The 18,986-nt window shown below is 38.9% G+C and overlaps 1 protein-coding gene across 13 annotated transcripts in view; it reads right to left on the reverse strand.

Annotated features, from left to right (window-relative positions):
* Positions 1–18,986, reverse strand: part of Ryr2 (ryanodine receptor 2) — a 591,935-nt gene that overhangs the window by 143,744 nt on the left and 429,205 nt on the right. For all 13 annotated transcript variants that reach the window (XM_074056805.1, XM_020157460.2, XM_074056803.1 and 10 more), the window contains 8 exons: positions 16,655–16,824; positions 15,307–15,527; positions 12,898–12,988; positions 10,983–11,123; positions 8,912–9,075; positions 6,732–6,810; positions 5,282–5,371; positions 1,149–1,286 (listed from right to left, as the gene is read on the reverse strand). In XM_074056805.1, coding sequence (XP_073912906.1) covers positions 1,149–1,286; positions 5,282–5,371; positions 6,732–6,810; positions 8,912–9,075; positions 10,983–11,123; positions 12,898–12,988; positions 15,307–15,527; positions 16,655–16,824 — 1,094 coding nt within the window. The remainder of the gene's footprint in view (positions 1–1,148; positions 1,287–5,281; positions 5,372–6,731; positions 6,811–8,911; positions 9,076–10,982; positions 11,124–12,897; positions 12,989–15,306; positions 15,528–16,654; positions 16,825–18,986) is intronic.

Consider the following 18,986-nt stretch of genomic DNA (forward strand, 5'->3'; position numbering starts at 1 on the left):
ACAGATTAAAAATGGTGCAGTTAGAAAAGTGAAGGTACATGAAAAGTAGGTAAGATGTGCTCCTACAGTCTTCATGCATTCAACATTTACCTCAGAGAACGTAGTGAGAGATAGGCCCAAGTCAGAACAGAATTTCTTTAAAAGCATATTTCAAATGGGAAGCATGTGAAGCACATGCTTTTAGCACCCTCATTTTATCAAAAGGATATTTATATTTAAGGATTATATTTAATATAATACAATATTTTGTATAAAATAAATTCACAGCTGTCTGAGGAGGTAGAAGAGGGATGATAACGGGTTTTCCTCCCGGAGAAATGAAAGGGCTACAGGTGAGAAGCTCAAGCATCCTAGTGACTGAATTTTAATGGCTGGTATTTGGCTCCAACCTTGAACCCTAGCTTTTCTAGGTCAGGGCTAAGTCTTCCTCTTGCCACCTTGAACATGAAGCCGTAGGATGGGCTTGATTCTTGCTACATTGATCAAATTCTTTGATGTGGCCCACCAGCCCTGAATTTGTGTTCTACCTGCATGGTTATGTATCTCCTTCATCAGCTGACAGGTGCTCAGGTGTGCAAGCCCGCCTGCATGGAACATCATGGGGTCTGGATCGGTAACCCCAGACTTTGATCACCCACTGTTCCATAAGAACCAGCACTCATTCTGACTGAAGTGAGCAGAAAGTTCTACTGGTAACCCAACTGTAGAGTTGAGCACACTGTCAGCCATGTATCAGGACATAAGCATTGAGTACCATTGTCTTTACTGGCCAGGAAAAGTAGGACTTGATCCCAAAACGCAAGTACTTTATTCACAATTTAATCTCATTTAAAACTAAAGGTAAAGTAACACAGTCCTTTTTTTCTATCTTCTAACTTTTGTTAGTCTTCAGAATTTCCAAATTTTTGTTTGGAAACAACCAATAAGTCAATAAAATAAATAAATCATTATTATTATTATTGCTGCTATTGTTGTTATTATTTTGAGACAGTGTTTTGCTATGTTGCCCAGGCTGGCTTCTGACTTTGGGGCCCACGTAATCCTCCTGCTTCAGTTTCATGAGTAGCTGGTCTACAGATGTGTTACCACATGGGGCTTAAATTTATCTTAAAAGAACAGGGACAGTTCCTTCATCACGTGCCACTCACCTGGCTTGTCTGAGAAATACGGCGAGTCCGGTTGTATAGGGCCATACTGTCCCCCTCCCGGGTTCTCTCAATCCTCCAACCCCAAGCCAGCATGGTTTTTAAGGATTCTTTGATTGGCCAACGATAAATTTCTTTTTCCTACAGGAAGAAAGAATATCAGGGATGTTATGAACCAAACTGAAAAATCAAAATATTTAATGTTTTGTTCTGAAATGGGCTTCCTTCCCTACAAAAAAAATCAACTAGCATTAGTTATTTAAAAATAAAAAGAGACAGTACAAATGCTAAAGAGTGCAGTGTAAGCTGGGATGCAGTCTGACTAAGGCTGCCAAGAGGGGATCTGGCTCATGACACAGCATAGAGGTTGATTCCTTTCCCTCCCAGTTCCTGCTCCAGAAAGGAGAAACACAGAGGGGGAGGCGCAGAGGTCATATGGCCCATGCGTGAAGGCTTTCTACCATCTGAACAGCGAAGTCACTCTTCACAATAAGTGCCATGCTAGAAAGGACTTTTCACTCACTTATCAAGGAACCCATTTTCTCTTGCAGAAGTGAAATACCTGAAAACCCATTATGATAAGCATATTAAACGTTACGTTATCATTCCACATCAAGAAACTCTTAAGTATGATAAGAACATTTTCTAACATCCTTAAAATATGAGGAGGAATAAAAACCAAAAGGGAAAGAAAAATAATGAGAGAGAAGAGAGTAAATAATGAAATACCAACAAAATAAGAACAGAAAGAAAAAGATAAAAGATAAGATGAAGGTCAGGTGCAGTGATGCACAGCTATAATCACAGCTTCTTGGGAGCATCGTGGTTTGAGGCCAGTCCAGACAAAAAGTTAGGGAAACTCTATTCTCAATAAACAAGCCAGGAGTGGTCATTCACATCTATAATCCCAGCTACTGAAGAAGTGGAAGAAGAAGTATCATGGTCCAAGGCCAACTCTGAACAAAAAGCACAGGACGAGATCAGAAAAACATAACTAAGCAGAAAAGGACTGGGGGTGTGAGTCAAGACACAGAGTGCCTGCCTAACAACCATGAGTCCCATAGCTCACTCCTCAGCTTTCAAATGAAGAAATAAACAGAAAAGAAGATGAAGAAATGAAAGTGTTGAATAAAGGCAAATTTTATTAGTATAAATGAAGAAAAATTTTTTTTGGTTTATTTACTCATTTATTCATGTCCACATACACTGTTTGGGGCATTTCTCCCCTTCCCTCTCCCCCCACCTCCCCGCCCCATTCCTCTCTCTCTCTCTCCCTCACATCCCCCTCACTTCCAGGCAGAACCTGGTCTGCCCTCTTCTCCAATTTTGTTGAAGAGTAGACATAAGCAATAATAAGAGAGACAAAGCGTTTTTGCTAGTTGAGATAAAGATGGCTACAGAGAGAGATTCCTAGCATTGCTTCCATGCACAAGTGTGTTACAACCCAAACTGATTCGTCTCTACCCGACCTTTTCACTACTTCCCGGTCACCCTCCCATAGTGACCTCTGTCGTCTTAAGGTTTCTGTATTAGTTCCTCTGCAGTGGGCACATCAAAAACTTTCATATTTTGGGTTTCCTGCCTTTCCCTATTCCTCCTCTATGCCTTCTTCCCTTAGCATGTGACCCATGTCCAATAATATTACTGTATTTTTTTTAGGTCTAAAGTCTGCATATGAAGGAGAACACATGATTTTTGGTCTTCCGAGCCTGGTTAACTTCACTTAAGATGATGCTCTCCAGTTCCATCCATTTACTTGCAAATAACAAGAGTTCAATAAATGCAGACAACATGATCCTATACCTTAAAGACCCAAAAAACTCTACTCAGAAGCTTCTAGACATCATCAATAGCTATAGCAAGGTAGCAGGATATAAAATCAACATAGAAAAATCATTAGCATTTCTATACACTAATAATGAACAAACTGAAAAAGAATGTATGAAAACAATTCCATTTACAATAGCCTCAAAAAAAATCAAATACCTAGGTGTAAACCTAACAAAAGATGTGAATGACCTCTACAAGGGAAACTATGCACTTCTGAAGAAAGAGATTGAGGAAGACTATAGAAAGTGGAGAGATCTCCCATGCTCATGGATTGGTAGAATCAACATAATAAAAATGTCTATACTCCCAAAAGTCATCTACGTGTTTAAAGCAATTCCCATCAAAATTCCAATGACATTCATTAAAGAGATTGAAAAATCTACCGTGAAATTTATACGGAAACACAAGAGGCCACGAATAGCCAAGGCAATACTCAGTCAAAAGAACAATGCTGCAGGTATCACAATACGTGACTTCAAACTATATTACAAAGCAATAACAATAAAAACAGCATGGTACTGGCACAAAAACAGACATGAAGACAAGTGGAATAGAATAGAGGATCCAAATATGAAGCCACACAACTATAACCAACTTGTCTTTGACAAAGGAGCTAAAAATATACGATGGAGAAATAGCAGCCTCTTCAACAAAAACTGCTGGGAAAACTGGTTAGCAGTCTGCAAAAAACTGCAACTAGATCCATGTATATCACCCTATACCAAGATTAACTCAAAATGGATGAAGGATCTTAATATCAGACCCCAAACTCTTAAGTTGATACAGGAAAGAGTAGGAAATACTCTGGAGTTAGTAGGTATAGGTAAGAACTTTCTCAACGAAACCCCAGCAGCACAGCAACTAAGAGATAGCATAGATAAATGGGACCTCATAAAGCTAAAAAGCTTCTGTTCATCAAAAGAAATGGTCTCTAAACTGAAGAGAACACCCACAGAGTGGGAGAAAATATTTTCCAGCTACACATCAGACAAAGGACTGATAACCAGAATATATAGGGAACTTAAAAAACTAAATTCTCCCAAAACTAATGAACCAATAAAGAAATGGGCAAGTGAACTAAACAGAACTTTCTCAAAAGAAGAAATTCAAATGGCCAAAAAACACATGAAAAAATGCTCACCATCTCTAGCAATAAAGGAAATGCAAATTAAAACCACGCTAAGATTCCACCTCACCCCTGTTAGAATAGCCATCATCAGCAACACCACCAACAACAGGTGTTGGCGAGGATGCGGGGGAAAAAGGAACCCTCTTACACTGTTGGTGGGAATGTAAACTAGTACAACCACTCTGGAAAAAAATTTGGGGGCTACTTAAAAAGCTAGACATTGATCTACCATTTGATCCAGCAATACCACTCTTGGGGATATTCCCAAAAGACTGTGACACAGGTTACTCCAGAGGCACCTGCACATCCATGTTTATTGCAGCACTATTCACAATAGCCAAGTTATGGAAACAGCCAAGATGCCCCACCACTGACGAATGGATTAAGAAAATGTGGTATCTACACACAATGGAATTTTATGCAGCCATGAAGAAGAACGAAATGTTATCATTCGCTGGTAAATGGATGGAATTGGAGAACATCATTCTGAGTGAGGTTAGCCTGGCCCAAAAGACCAAAAATTGTATGTTCTCCCTCATATGTGGACATTAGATCAAAGGCAAACACAACAAGGGGATTGGACTTTGAGCACATGATAAAGTGAGAGCATACAAGGGAGGGGTGAGGATAGGTAAGACACCTAAAAAATTGGCTAGCATTTGTTGCCCTTAACGCAGAGAAACTAAAGCAGATACCTTGGAAGCAACTGAGGCCAATAGGAAAAGGGGACCAACAACTAGAGATAAGGTTAGATCAAAAGAATTAACCTAGAAGATAATGCACATACACAGGAAATTAATGTGAGTCAACTCCCTGTATTGCTATCCTTATCTCAACCAGCAAAAACCCTTGTTCCTTCCCATTATTGCTTATACAATAATAGGATACAACAAAATTAGAAATAAGGGCAAAATAGTTTCTGCTGGGTATTGAGGGGGTGTGGGGGAGAGAGAGGGGGCGGAGTGGGTGGTAAGGGAGGGGGTGGGGGCAGGGGGGAGAAATGACCCAAGCCTTGTATGCACATATGAATAATAAAAAAAAAAGAAATGAAAAAAAATAAAATATCACAAAGTAAATAAATAAATAAATGAAGAAAATATTTTAATAAGAAATTATACAACAAAGAAAAAATTTCCAGACAATTAAAAGTTTACAAACTTAGAAAACAAATCCTTACCTTTTCAGATAATAGTTTATAAGGCTTCATTAACGGCTGAACCTTAGAGGAGTCTGAATATATTTCTCCATAAATCCATCCATTTGCCAACTAAAAAGAAATACAAACATCAAAAAGTGTTTTACATGCATTCATTTTACAGTTTGTATGTTTTTAAGCATCTGTTAATAAAACAAACCTAAAATGAACCAAGGATTAAGGTTTTCATTTTCATCCAGCATAAGTCCATATAATGAGTTCTATCCTAATTGATATTATATGCAGTCATCATTTGGAGAAAGTCTCTATCCAGAGATAAAGAGAACCTTGTCTTCCCAAAACAGACCGAGGTCTGTGATTATTGCAAGAAAAAATTCCCCTAGAAGGAGGCCGAGAAATGCAAAGCCCTGGGGTTATTTATCCCGACATGTCTTGGGGTCCCTCCCACCTATGATCCATGTCTATAAAATGTTTATGTTAAACAAAATTGTGTGAGCATGCAACTCAGGAGCTTCCTAGAGTGCTTTTCTGCCTATTACTACATCCATCTGCCTCTCCGCATATTCTTCCCACATTATTTTACCCAACTGGATATATTGCTGTTTCCCTATGTCATTCTGTCTGCCTCTGGATCTTTGTAACTAGACTAGAATAGCTCAGGGCCGGGGAGTAGGGACTGACTGGCTAGAGCACAGGGTGAAACTTATCATGTGAAATCTAGCACGGCCGACACTGAGTTACTGTATGACATCGCACTCTTTTGAAACACTTACTGTTTGGTTTTCATTTCCCCAAATCTGCATGTGTGCATTTCAAACTTCTTGAACCCATTTCTCTAACAAACCAATTTTCACCACCCTCTTTCAAATTAAACTAAGCTCAACTTAAACGTGAGTGTGCAGGTAAGATGCTTCCTTTAGAAAATCTCAGGGCAAGTGGGAATAATCTCAGAGACTAAGTGCCTTAGTTTTCTCGCTTGAATTGTTCTTAAAAACAAAAGAAACCATCTCATCTGGCTGATTCAATCAATTCTTAGAGAACTGCAGAACAGAAGGGCAAACAATTATTAAAGCTTATTAAGAATGTTCAAGATTTTTCATCTAATATAAAGCTACAAACAAAAGCAAAGTTCACTTAAAAAGTGAATTCTGAACTAGGGTCACTACCTCCTCCTGAAGCTCCTGGTGATTCTTACTTTTTACCCCATGAATAATACATTTAGAAGCTCTATTCATGATTTAATTAATCAATCTTTTGAAGTCTTAATACTGTGTTTTTTATGGACATGTTCCTACTCATACGTGCGTCATCCTTGCACTATGACAGAACTAGCTAATTGTATTAGGAAATTGTAATTAAATATTCTTTCCTAATTTATACAAAGCTCCCCCATTAAAAGAGAAAGTTGCTATGAGCAGCTATATGTAAGCAGTGGCCTCCTTACGTTAGAAGTTGATACTCTGATCGTTACCTTGTCCATTGACCATTTGTCATGGGAGTGTTCTGCGTATTTGTTAATGAAGTACTCCAACTTCTCTGGAATTATAATACTATAAAAAAAAAGAAAAAAGCTTAATTTTTACACAATTTATAGGAAATTATATTAATAATTTACTCACAGCTTATGAATGCTTAGATCCCATTCAATGTATAACTGTTAAAAAATAATTTTAACAAAATATTACTTCTTCATATTTAAGATCAATATAAAAGTCAAGCGGATAATGTTCTATCTGCTTTTAAATTGACAAGTCTTTTATTGTGTGCTAATATAAAAGATTTAATATGATAAAATGTACATAATATTAATTAAAATATATTCGAAGATGAGGACAACAGGTTATACATAAAAGAAAATAAACCCTAAGTCAAGACATGGTTAAATTCAACAAGCTTAGAGACACACTTCTCTCCCACATTCTTTCTGTGAAGTGCTTCTCTCTTTTTGTCTTGTCTCTTCTCCAACAACTATAAATGGACAAAAGACCACTGAAATTGGACCTGTGACACTTTTAAATTAATGACATATGTCTAGTGATGTGTTAGTAATTTCAAATATTAACGGTCTATAGATAACATAATAAATGTTACTGACATTGGCTAAAGGGAAAAGTAAGTAACCAACTCATTTCTTAACTCCTTTTAGGTTTAAATAAATATTTAATCCCTTGAAGAGATGTCAAGCATATGTAGTAGATGACTAAGTCTTATGGCAAATGTAAGAATTGGGGATATCAAATAGATCTATGAGCAGAAAATTAAATGTACATATAATTCCCTTCGTTCATGAACATAATTTGTTAAAGCAGTTAACTTTCAGAACATAAGTCTTAAAAAAAAACTGGGAAAATGAGATGGTTTTCTGTTCTTTTCCAGTAGTAATCAGATAGGAAGTGGCATACACATATTTAAGATGCAATACATAAAAAGCACGTTTATGTAGAAGGTATTGATAGCACCATATAAACCTATACCTGTTAGGAAGTTCCCCTAGAGGCAAGCCTGAGTACATTAATATACATGTCAAAGACTTGTTATTAATTGGATTTAATTAACACTGGAACCATGACATTGCTCTGATATCATTTGAAAATCCTGGATTACACTGTATGTTAGCAAACCACACACATACTTACCCAGATAGGCATGTGAACCTGGGATGTTTTGGTTAGTTACTTTGGAAGAAATACAAAGGACGGATCACGTAAGATAATACTGAGGGGTAGACTCTTTTCTCACAGGACTGTTATCAAGTACCCGACATGTAATTTTAGGCATTATCAGATTAATGGTGTGCCTTTTGGGTTGGAATTCTAATCCGGTTAGGAGACTGAACCAACTTGAGGCTCTTCTGGAGCCTCAAAGTTGAATTTCAAGTAAATTCAGAAACAGCGGATATTAACCATCACCTGACTCCTTGCTAACCGACCTTACTGAGTCACCATGATTTCAGTAAAATAATGTAGCATCAAGAGGCAAATTTCCTTTCAAGTGGGAACCATGGCCCTACTTACATCAGTAAAAGAAAAAAATGCTGAGACTTTGAACAGCTGAAGTATCCTAACTGCACAACACTTCTGCAACTAAGAACGCCTAAGAAGTCTCAGAATTAAGGTTGTCAAGCTGCATTCTAACTCCATGTTTCTTTTTCCACAACAATTTCCACTTGCTGTTCCTTCAATCTCAACGCCTTATAATGCTGACCCTCACCCAAACACTGGGTCTGGCTGAGATGTAGTGAGGGATGAAGTAATTCCCAGTCATGCATAAAAACAGCACTGCATTGCATGCTGGGATCATCCTAAGGTAAAGATGCTACACAGAGGTTGGTTGTATAATTGATAACTAACAATGTAGCTAGTGTAGGCTTTCTTAATTCTCATTGTGATAGATCTCACTGTGTGGTTATGTACAGAGACTCCTTATGTGTTTATGAGTATCCTAAAGGGTCCATCTCATCTATTTCTGATATTACCATAATAATTATAATTATTATTATTCCTATCATCTGGTAAACTAAAGGAACTCCTATGAAAAGGATACCAATTCAAAGGGGGCATGTATTAGAGAAAGTTCACTTCAGTACCTTCTTTAATTTCAGACTTCACACACCATTTACAATAAAAACTGCTGCAATAGAAAAGTCCGTACTTTGAGGTATCTACAGGTTGTGGGTTAAAGTTCCCTTCAGAATCCATGGAAGACTGTTTCTCCATCATACTGACATAGTTTGACTCCATGTAGTCTGGAGGCAAAGCTCCCGCAACTGCACTCAGGCAAGGCAGTGCCAGTTTGAAAAGTTCTTGTTCATATTTCTGCAAAGAAAAAAAGGAGAACCAAAGGGAAAAAAAATCACCGTATGTCTCTACAGAAAAAGCTGTCGGCATGGCCACTGTGCATTTTTCCTGGGCTAACCTCACTGCTTAGAGATTCTTTCTCTAGTAATTGGAAAAAGCATTCTGGAGTCCAGCACACACAAGAGATGTTATAGCTAGGTTTAGCAAAGTCCACCTTAGAGACAATAACATCTTTGCTTTTCAAAAGTGCATTTTTCCACTTTTGAAAAGAAATAAGCTTGAATATTCTAAATTTATAATATGTCTTTATGGCGCCTGTAATCCCAGTAACTCAGGAGGAGGAAGTAGGAGGATCTTGGTCCAAGGCCAACCCAAGGAAAAGCTTGGAGACCCTATCTGAAAAACAAATTAAAAGCAAAAAGGACTGGAGTATGGCTCAAGTGGTAGAGCACTTGCCTAACAAGCCTGAGGTTCTGAGTTCAGTCCCCCATACTATTCCTCACCAAATATCTTTACAATACAGACATGATTTCAGTCAGTGAAGGCTCTCTCCCTTACAGTTACTCATAGGTTATTCCTGTACCACATTATAATGACTATCCAGGCAAGATATTAAAAGGATCACATTCCAAAGAGTGAGAATTTTAACTGAACTGTGTTGCATCACAAAGACAGGAAAAATAAAATTCCATATTGGGAAAAAGTTCTCCAGGATATACATATAATAAAAAAACTTCTGGGAAAAGGCATTTGTACATTAATGACATAATTAGTTAAATTGGTAGTTGTAGAATTTTTTTAAAAATCAAATATAATTATTTAAATGGTCTCACTTTAAACAATTAACATTGTAAATGCATCTAAAAATACTTACACATTATTTTAAAAGGACTGTCAGATTACCTAAGGAAATTCAGTAAGAAAAGCACCAAAATCAAGCTCCCAGATAAACTTTCTCCTATCACACAGAAAACCTGTGGCTGCACTACTGCAAAGCTCTAACTCTCTCTACCAGAATTCAAGTAGATTTTGATAGTTTAAGCCTTCCAAATACTTTGTTCTCATTTTCTCTGAAATTACTGTCCTCTAGTCACCTGAAGATACATGAACTATCCATTATAAATACAGCAACGACAAGGGAGGGCCACAAACACAAAGTAGACTGAGCACAGGTTCCAGTAGACCACTGGACTGTTCCAATATTATAGGGTCTTATATTCTATATTCTTAGATTTTATAAAGTTTCTTCAGACCTTCTAAGACTAACCAAGTATCTAGGGAGAGTTTGAGTCCAAAATAAGCCCAACTGCACTAAAAACTTATCAACCATGTGCTGAATTGCCTGAAAGGCTGAGCTATTTTCTTTTTTTTTTTTTTCATTTTTCTTTTATTATTCATATGTGCATACAAGGCTTGGTTCATTTCTCCCCCCTGCCCCCACCCCCTCCCTTACCACCCACTCCACCCCCTCCCACTCCCCCCCTCAATACCCAGCAGAAACTATTTTGCCCTTATCTCTAATTTTGTTGTAAAGAGAGTATAAGCAATAATAGGAAGGAACGAGGGGTTTTGCTGGTTGAGATAAGGATAGCTACACAGGGCATTGACTCACATTGATTTCCTGTGCGTGGGTGTTACCTTCTAGGTTAATTCTTTTTGATCTAACCTTTTCTCTAGTTCCTGGAAGGCTGAGCTATTTTCAATTCAGAAACAGCATTATGATCACAGAGAAAGAGCTACCACGATGATCTTGAAGATTCGATACAAAGCCCATTTCACAATCATAGTTACATTGAGAAAAACAATGAAGCTACACAAAGTCTTGACTAGTAAAGGTTGTACTCCACTACAAATATTATCTTCCCAAGAACATGCAGCTTTTGTTATTTTATCGACACAGATGAATCCGTAAAACACCAAATTACCTTTTGGGACAAGGCATCAAAAATGCCCCAGAACAACTTTCTCGATAAGTGCAGCTCTTCTTCCGAGGCAGCCCCAAAGTTGCCCCACCCCCCAGGCAGGCAGTAGTATTTCCAACACCTTTCATAGTGGTTTGTCAGCAGCTGTGTGGGAAGCAATGACAAAAGTCATGAGGTTAAGGCACCTGTTCCATTTGCATTTCCCCTCCTAGGACACTCTAAGGCTAAACCAAGACCAACTGCAATGAACCTCCTCCAACTCACATGGGATCCTTTGGAAAACGCACTTACTTGCATAATACATCTCTTTAAACTTAACACTGATTGGAATACAAGAACCAAATGTTCAGCCTTACAAATGACGTCCCAAACAGCATTCTTTATGAGGTTGTTTAGATAACCGTGTTTCCCACAGTTTTACTTTCTTTACTAGCATTTACTCACAACTGTGTGAATTGTTGTCTCTGGGAATCCATGCATAAAATGAAGGGACTGATATTGGGATGACCCAGAGACACAATAAGGGAAGCATATGTCTGTGACTGTTTCTGTTCCCTTTCTTCTTCCTCAACTACCACACTGGATGATTTGCCTCTAAACTTACTTCTATAGCAAACTACCAAACCTACGCTACTTGGGTCATTTCCTACTCTGCATTTCTTTGTTGGCTAGAGATGGGTTTCTGGGTTTACACCTATGTGAGCGATAAGGATAGAATTTTCCATTATTTGGTAGCTTTCTAGAAAATTTATTCTCAATCGATAGTTGCCAAGTTCATAAAATAATCTGTATGAGTCAGCTACAAATATTTGGACTCTCTTTTTCTACATCTGAAGAGGAAATACACTTACAAAGATTACTGTGATTAAGACTACTATGAAATATTTCTTCTTGTTTGGCTTCCCTTTTAATTATAAATGGTATATGCACACACGCAACTTAGGAATCTCAAATGATGAAAAACTGAGGTTTAATTTCCTTGGGGTAACATACAATGTAAAAGACTTATTACAAAAGCACAAGAAAGTGATACTACAGTTTTTTCTGGCATCTTTTCATTCATTTGTCCTGAGGAAATTTTTCAGGACAGGACCTCCTTTTATGATGCAAATTGTAAAAATGAGAATTTTTTTAGCAAGGATACAATTTACCTTTCCTAATTCATTATTTTATCTAGATCTATTAAACTCATTGCCATAGAAAAAAGGTTATTTTTGCTATTCATCCAGGGATATTTTGTGTAACACCTTGAAAAAAAAAAGATTCACGTATATTCTGAACTTTTCTTGTACAATGCTGTTAGTGGCTGGCCATGGGGGAGAAAGGGTACCTACTAGATAGTACTGCAATGTGGTCACCTGAAAAGGTTCGTTTCTTTACCATATAATTTGCGTGCACAGCCCATACCATCCTGAGTCTGTATTAGAACAGGAAATTTTTGGAAAGTGGCTGGACAGAGTCTTGATTATTCATGAACTGAATACTATCTACCATCTGACAAGCTGCAATTGTTTATACACAGAAGTTATCTTTGCACTACATGAAATGCTTTTTTGAACCTGGCATGTGATTACCAACTTGAAAAACCTACTCATTATTTCTTGAAGTGGTTAATAATATTTGAGGCCAGGACTATGACCATGCTTGTCAGCCCAAGAATGTCTTCATTCATCTATTTTTTGTGGTTTGTTTTTATCCATTTATTTCCACACAAGTCAATGGTAGGGATTCTATGATTTTTATTGCTTATTTATTTCAAGTTGATGTGCTCATTTGTATCAATTACCTGACCATTTCAATAATTGAGAGAAATTTCCCGTATCAATTATTATACACACTAAATCTAAGAGATGTCCATATGATAACAAGAAATAGAGGAAATGGTGATCAAATAATTACAAATATTGCTTGTACTTACCTTGAGAGGCATTTTTGCATGTTCATTCAATAATGGGACATCAAATACTAGCCTTCTGAGCAAGTGCTGCATCATCGAAGGTCTCAATTGGCTGTTGGGACAAAACAAATTATAGTAACAAAGAGAAGTGTGTCTTAAATAAGTAGACTGTATAAGACAAGAGACTGCGCCTCTACCTCTCTTTAGATGGTATCAATAATCAAGCATTTCTAATTAGAAGATTAGCCAATAGACAGATACCACATAAAGGCGTTGCAGTCAAACTAGGACCACATACATGACAGTGGTCCCATAAGATTAAAAAGGGACTGATCACCAAGTGATGTCATGGCTGGTGTGATGTCAGAGCATGACACAACACTCGCCTGTGTGTGGTGATGCTGGTGTACACAAGTCTATAGCACTGCCAGTCATAAAACAGTATAGCGTGTACAATTATGCACAGTACATAACAGCTGATGATGATGAAAATCTATGGTCCTGGTTTATGTATTTACTCTATGATACATTTTATCATTAGTTTAGAGTGCACTGCTTCTACTTATAGCAACAACCAAAAGTTACTGCAATATGGATGTGTAGAAATATCACACTGCAATCCCTTTGTACAACTAACACAGTAACAAAAAACCTACATATAAAAATGTTGCTGTAACCTAGCAGATGTTACACTGACAGCAGCAGCACCAATATCATGGGGCTTTTGGTTATTTGGTTGGTTGGTTTTTGTGGTACTGGAGATGGAATCCAAAGCCTTGTCCATAGTAGGCAAGTGCTCTACCACTGAGCACGACCCCCAGCTCTGCCAAGTCTCTGGCTGTACCATGAAACCACATTGAGTGATTGGCTGATAACACGTAAGTTTGTGCAGGTGTATCCTATGATCTTCAGCCAAGAACAAAATCTTCCAACATCGTGTTTCTTATGCCTACATATAGGCATTAGATAATACATGCCTAGATCTAATCTCGAATCAAGTTCCATTTCCCAACTTATCTCTGTCCTCCCATTGCTCTGTGAGATGCCTCTTCTGCTCCTTCCCTTCCCAACCACTCTCAACTGCAACCCACCTTTTCCTGAGAACTTCTTCCACTAACTCTCATAACTGCCTCTCCCCTAACAGCTGTGGCTGACTAGAAGCAGAAAGAAGAGTGTGTGTAGAAACAGGAGAAAGAGTCTTTGACAGGATAGGAAGCAAAGAAAACTAACACACAGTGAACATCACTGTGGCAGGCAACACCAGGTGTTTGATCATCATACAAACTGTGAGATAGGCACTTTGACGCTGTTTTACAGAACCTAAGGTCACGAGGCTGTAGACCTACTCCTGATTCCTCCTGCACAATCCAATCCCAGCTCCCTCTGGCTTCTCATCCCATCCTCTCCACCAGGCATGAAACCCGCCTTTACCACGGGCTGCCAGAATGCACGTCCTCATCTCCAGGAGCTCTTGTCCAATCAGCAAAGAAGCCATCCCCCTGGCTAGGGGCTGGGAAACTCACTTTCATGCTTGGATTTTCAGCAGGGGGAGATATCGAACTAGTTTTCATAGGCAGATAGTTGAATATGTCTATCCACAGGAAGTGGCTATCCAGGCTGCAGGAACCATCAGCCTCACCATGGCCACACAGAAGTAATGCTTTCACATTACACTCTAGTCTTTTCATGTTTAATAAGGTCCTTTGTTCTTTCCTCTTCTGGAAGAGGAGTGAAAACTATCACACGCAGGCAAAGGGGGAGAAACTATTAATCTTACCCCATCGTGGCCAGGGATCTAACACATTCATCTCCCCCAATATGTAGGAGAGCATTTTCCTTTTTTTGGTGGTGGTGGTGGTACTAGGGTTTGAACTTAGGCTTTATACTTGCTAGGCAGACCATTCTTTGCTTGAGCCGTAACTCTAGACTTTTTTACTCTGGTTATTTTTGATATAGGGTTTCACTTTCTGCCCAGGCTGGTCTAGACAGTGAACCTCCCTAACTCAACCTCCGGCATAGCTGGGATGACAGGTGCACACCACCATTCCCAGCTATTGGTTGAGATGGAAGCTTCTTATCTTTGTGCTTGGGTTAGCCTTGAACCACAATCTGATCTCTGCCCACCCCCCACCAAGTAGTTAGGATTTACAGGCACGAGCCATTAGTGCCTGTAACAGCATTCTAAACCTGGACAGTATTCAAAGCCTGGTCATTAACCATATCCAACAGCCAGAGGCCCATAGAAGGCTTGGAGGAATATCCTGAAGTTGGCTTGAAGAAGACTCAGGACTCAATGCATGGGACTACTTAAAATGAACAAATTTTTTGGTACAGAAATCACCTCAAAGGTCATAAATATTCACCAATGGCTGCATAATGAATCCTCTTTCTTAAAGAAGAAAGTTGTGTTGGAGCGAGTTGCCTACTTACCCACAAATAGAGAGTAAGCACACTTCTATGGAATCCCGCTGAGCCTTGGTGAGCGAGCAGCCCTTAGAAAGTCTGTACACGGTGTGAAGAAGGGAGTCAATGAGAGAGGCATGGTGCTCTGTGCCAGCGAAAAGCGGGGCACATCTTGTCAACAAAGGCAAGACGGCTGTGCAAAGGTACCGATTGAGGGCCAAGGCCATGTCTGTAGCACTCAGAGCAGCCTGCAAAGGAATCAGAGGGTACACAGCCGTTTGTGTTGGCAGAAGACAGCTTTCAAAGGACTCGACACACTGACGCATCTCCCTATCTAGAAAAAGAGCATGAAAAATAGAAATGCACTCCTTAGACACAGCTGTGAATGCAGTTCATATGCTCAATCGCTGCTAAAAACAACCGTCAATTGTTCATAAGCAGGTGGAGATGATATCGCGTCCAAAAGCACAAGATGGCCAGGTTCTATCATAAAATATCCTTGATGGACCCACGTCAGAGGAAGGTTCCAATGGTATTCAAGATGGGAGCTCTTCCTTTGATGGCGGGGAGACAGCAGGAGTACATTTGCATAATGGATCACATATTCACAAATTCTTTCTGAATCTGGTTTCCTGACATTATTCAGATTTCTGCTATGCCCATCAGCATCACGTCAGTTGTATTACTGTGCTGTCATTTGTACTATTCTCGATTTCATGTGAACACACAACAAAGCAAAAGAAAACCTCTGGTTCATTTTTATGATTCCACAGTAATGCATTTCATGAAAGGGCTATTGTCAACTGAGATTTCCCTTGAGATTAAAAGGACCCATTTGATTGATAAGACAAATAAGTAAATAAAAGCAGGTATTACTACAATGGTATTTGGAACATTGGCTTATTCCTCAGTGTTTCTCAGAGCAGCACACTTACATCAGTAAGGGCAGACCCTCTCTGTGGGCCACCTGATACACAGGAAAGACTCTTCACAATCTGTACGTTAGCAAATGAACACACCAGGAGGACACTGTAACTGGCATGAATCACCTTATTAATTGCTTTCATGAGAAGCATAACTATTCAGGCCAATATAGAGGTTGACACTGAACAGAAGCTAACTGGAGCCACTGTGACCTCCCAAATCACGGTTAGACAAACCTCATATTGACCTCCATAGACCTCATCAGAATTCCTACCACTCTCTTAAGGGTCACCACCTCATGACTCAGTGAATTCCTTGAGAATATGGTCTATTTTACTTTGTATTTATCCACTGCTTGCCTTAAAATAGGATAGGTTTGCAATAGATGTTTGCTGGCAATATGTGGGTAGATGACAATCACAAGTGGAGGAAGGCCACTGTCACATCATACCGTGTCTAGAGAAGCAGCAGCCCGGAGATCTGGCAGAAAGCCAACCTCGAGAAGATGGAGGAGGAAATCTTGCACCTCAATCCCATAGACCCTGTCAAGGAACAAAACCATGGCTGCCTTGTGATCTGGGCAAAACCCCGCAGACATGTCAGGCTCCACCACATTCCCATCTACAAGAGAGAAGGTGACATGTTGGTGTCAATGCTGGGCCAAGTGTGGATTGAGTAGACATGGCTTCTTTCCAGCCACCTCACTTTTTAAATCAAGTTATCAGTGAAATGGTTCCCTGTTCTACTACCCTGGGCAAGTGTGCACATTGGGTGAGGAAACAGGGCAGTGCGATTAAAATCCAAGGTCATCCACTTGCTAACTGCAGACTTGTTAAAGACGTAGCATTAAGTTACAGAGGAAACAAGGCAGCATGAAATCGACCATGCAAAACATGGAGTGAATGCCATGACAGGTTAAAATGTGAGGTGGGGATCTCCACCCTGGCCGAGGCCCGCCGACTTCAGACATTGAGAAAGCCCAGGAGGCCCTCTGTGATGATGACCTTGACACACATCTTCCTGGTCATGGCTTAGAATAATTGCAAAATGACAAATCAACACTACGAGACCAGTATAGCTTTCCTACTAAGTATGTTTCATTTATCATAACAGCATTAAGAACATATTTGAGTCACTCCATTTTCCCTGTCACTAGTCAATACTTAATGCCTATATTGATCAGTGAATATTTTATAACAACTCCATAAGGTCACAGGTTTAGGACACTGCTTAAGGAATTATGGGATGATGTGCCAATTTTAACTACAGGGAGAATTGATTTGCTTCCTATTTGACCATACAATAACTATGTCAAGCTGGTGCTCATAACACACAGTAATATTCTATTAAAACAAATCACAGGATTTTTAGTATGGGGGCAATGTTGAAGAAAGAGAATAACCCAGGAAAAGAAAGTAGTAATCATCTTGAATAAATAAAATAACTTTTCTGTTTTACACTTGAGATCAATAAATGAATTTTCCTTTTGGATCATGAAAACCAACCAATAATGTTTTAAAGGAAATTAAAGGGTAATACCAATAGCTCCCATTCCTTATTATTATAAAAATCACAACATATAACTAGTGTTCTCCCTGCCTTATAAGACTAGCAATTCCACTGTTGTGCTACTGTCCTATACTAAGATCATTACAGACCTGGTCACACACAATTTCCATAAGCCAAGTATGAAATCGTATTCCAATCTTCATTTAACAGGTCATGAAAACTGATGTGTAGGGACATTAAGTAACCTACCCAAGGCCAAACACCTAGTAATGGGCCAGGTTATATTTTCAATAACTAAAATTTTGCTTAAAATCTTTGCCAGTTATTCATCTGACAAGGGATTAATATCCAGAGCTCAAAAACTGAACATCAAAAAATGAATAATCCAGTTATAAAGTAAGCAAATGAAGTAAGCTTCTTCAAAAGAAAAAGTACAACAAACACACGAAGATGTGTTCAATATCCTTAGCTGTAAGGGAAATGCAAATAAAAACGACACTGAGACTGAATCTCACCCTGGTCAGAATGGCTGTCATCAAGAAAACAAACAACAAATACTGGTGAGGCGGGGAAGAACACCCCTAACACTGTTGGTGGGAATGTTAACTAGCACAGCCATGGTGAAAATCAGTATGGAGGTTTCTCAAAATCTAAAACTAGAACCATCATATGATCCTGCTGTACCATCACTGGGCATATCGCCAAGGGAATATAAGTCAGCGTGCAATAGAAATGTCCGCACACCCAAGTTTATAACAGCACTATTCACAATAGCCAACCTACCGAATCAGACTAGGTGCCTATCAACAGATGAATGAAAAAAGAAAATGTGATATATACATATATAAATACACGGTCTCTGTTTGCATTTGCCAAAAAAAAAAAAAAAAGGAAAAGAAAAAGACTCAGCAATTTACTAATGATTAGTGGACTGAATTTTAGGAGTCATTGTGATGGTGATAGTGTACAATAAATCTTTGTAACTCTTGATGTAAATGATATACTGTATTTTTATGAAGAAATACATCATAAAACAATATGATTGGAGTGCAAGTAAGCAGAAGGGGAAGAGAGTGAGTTGAAAAGTCATGAAGTTCGATGACAGACATCTGCACGACACAAGTGGACATGGAAGCTTGGGGGCTACTCTGAAAGTGACCCCTGGGCACGCTCACATGTGCTCAAGACCTTGTCATTACTAACACTACCACTGAGCTTCCCACATCTTCAGTTCCTCATCCACATGTCACCATTCTTATCCCTGTCCTCATGGT

The sequence above is a fragment of the Castor canadensis genome, chromosome 15 (genome assembly GCF_047511655.1).
Source record: "Castor canadensis chromosome 15, mCasCan1.hap1v2, whole genome shotgun sequence".
Classification (NCBI taxonomy): domain Eukaryota; kingdom Metazoa; phylum Chordata; class Mammalia; order Rodentia; family Castoridae; genus Castor; species Castor canadensis.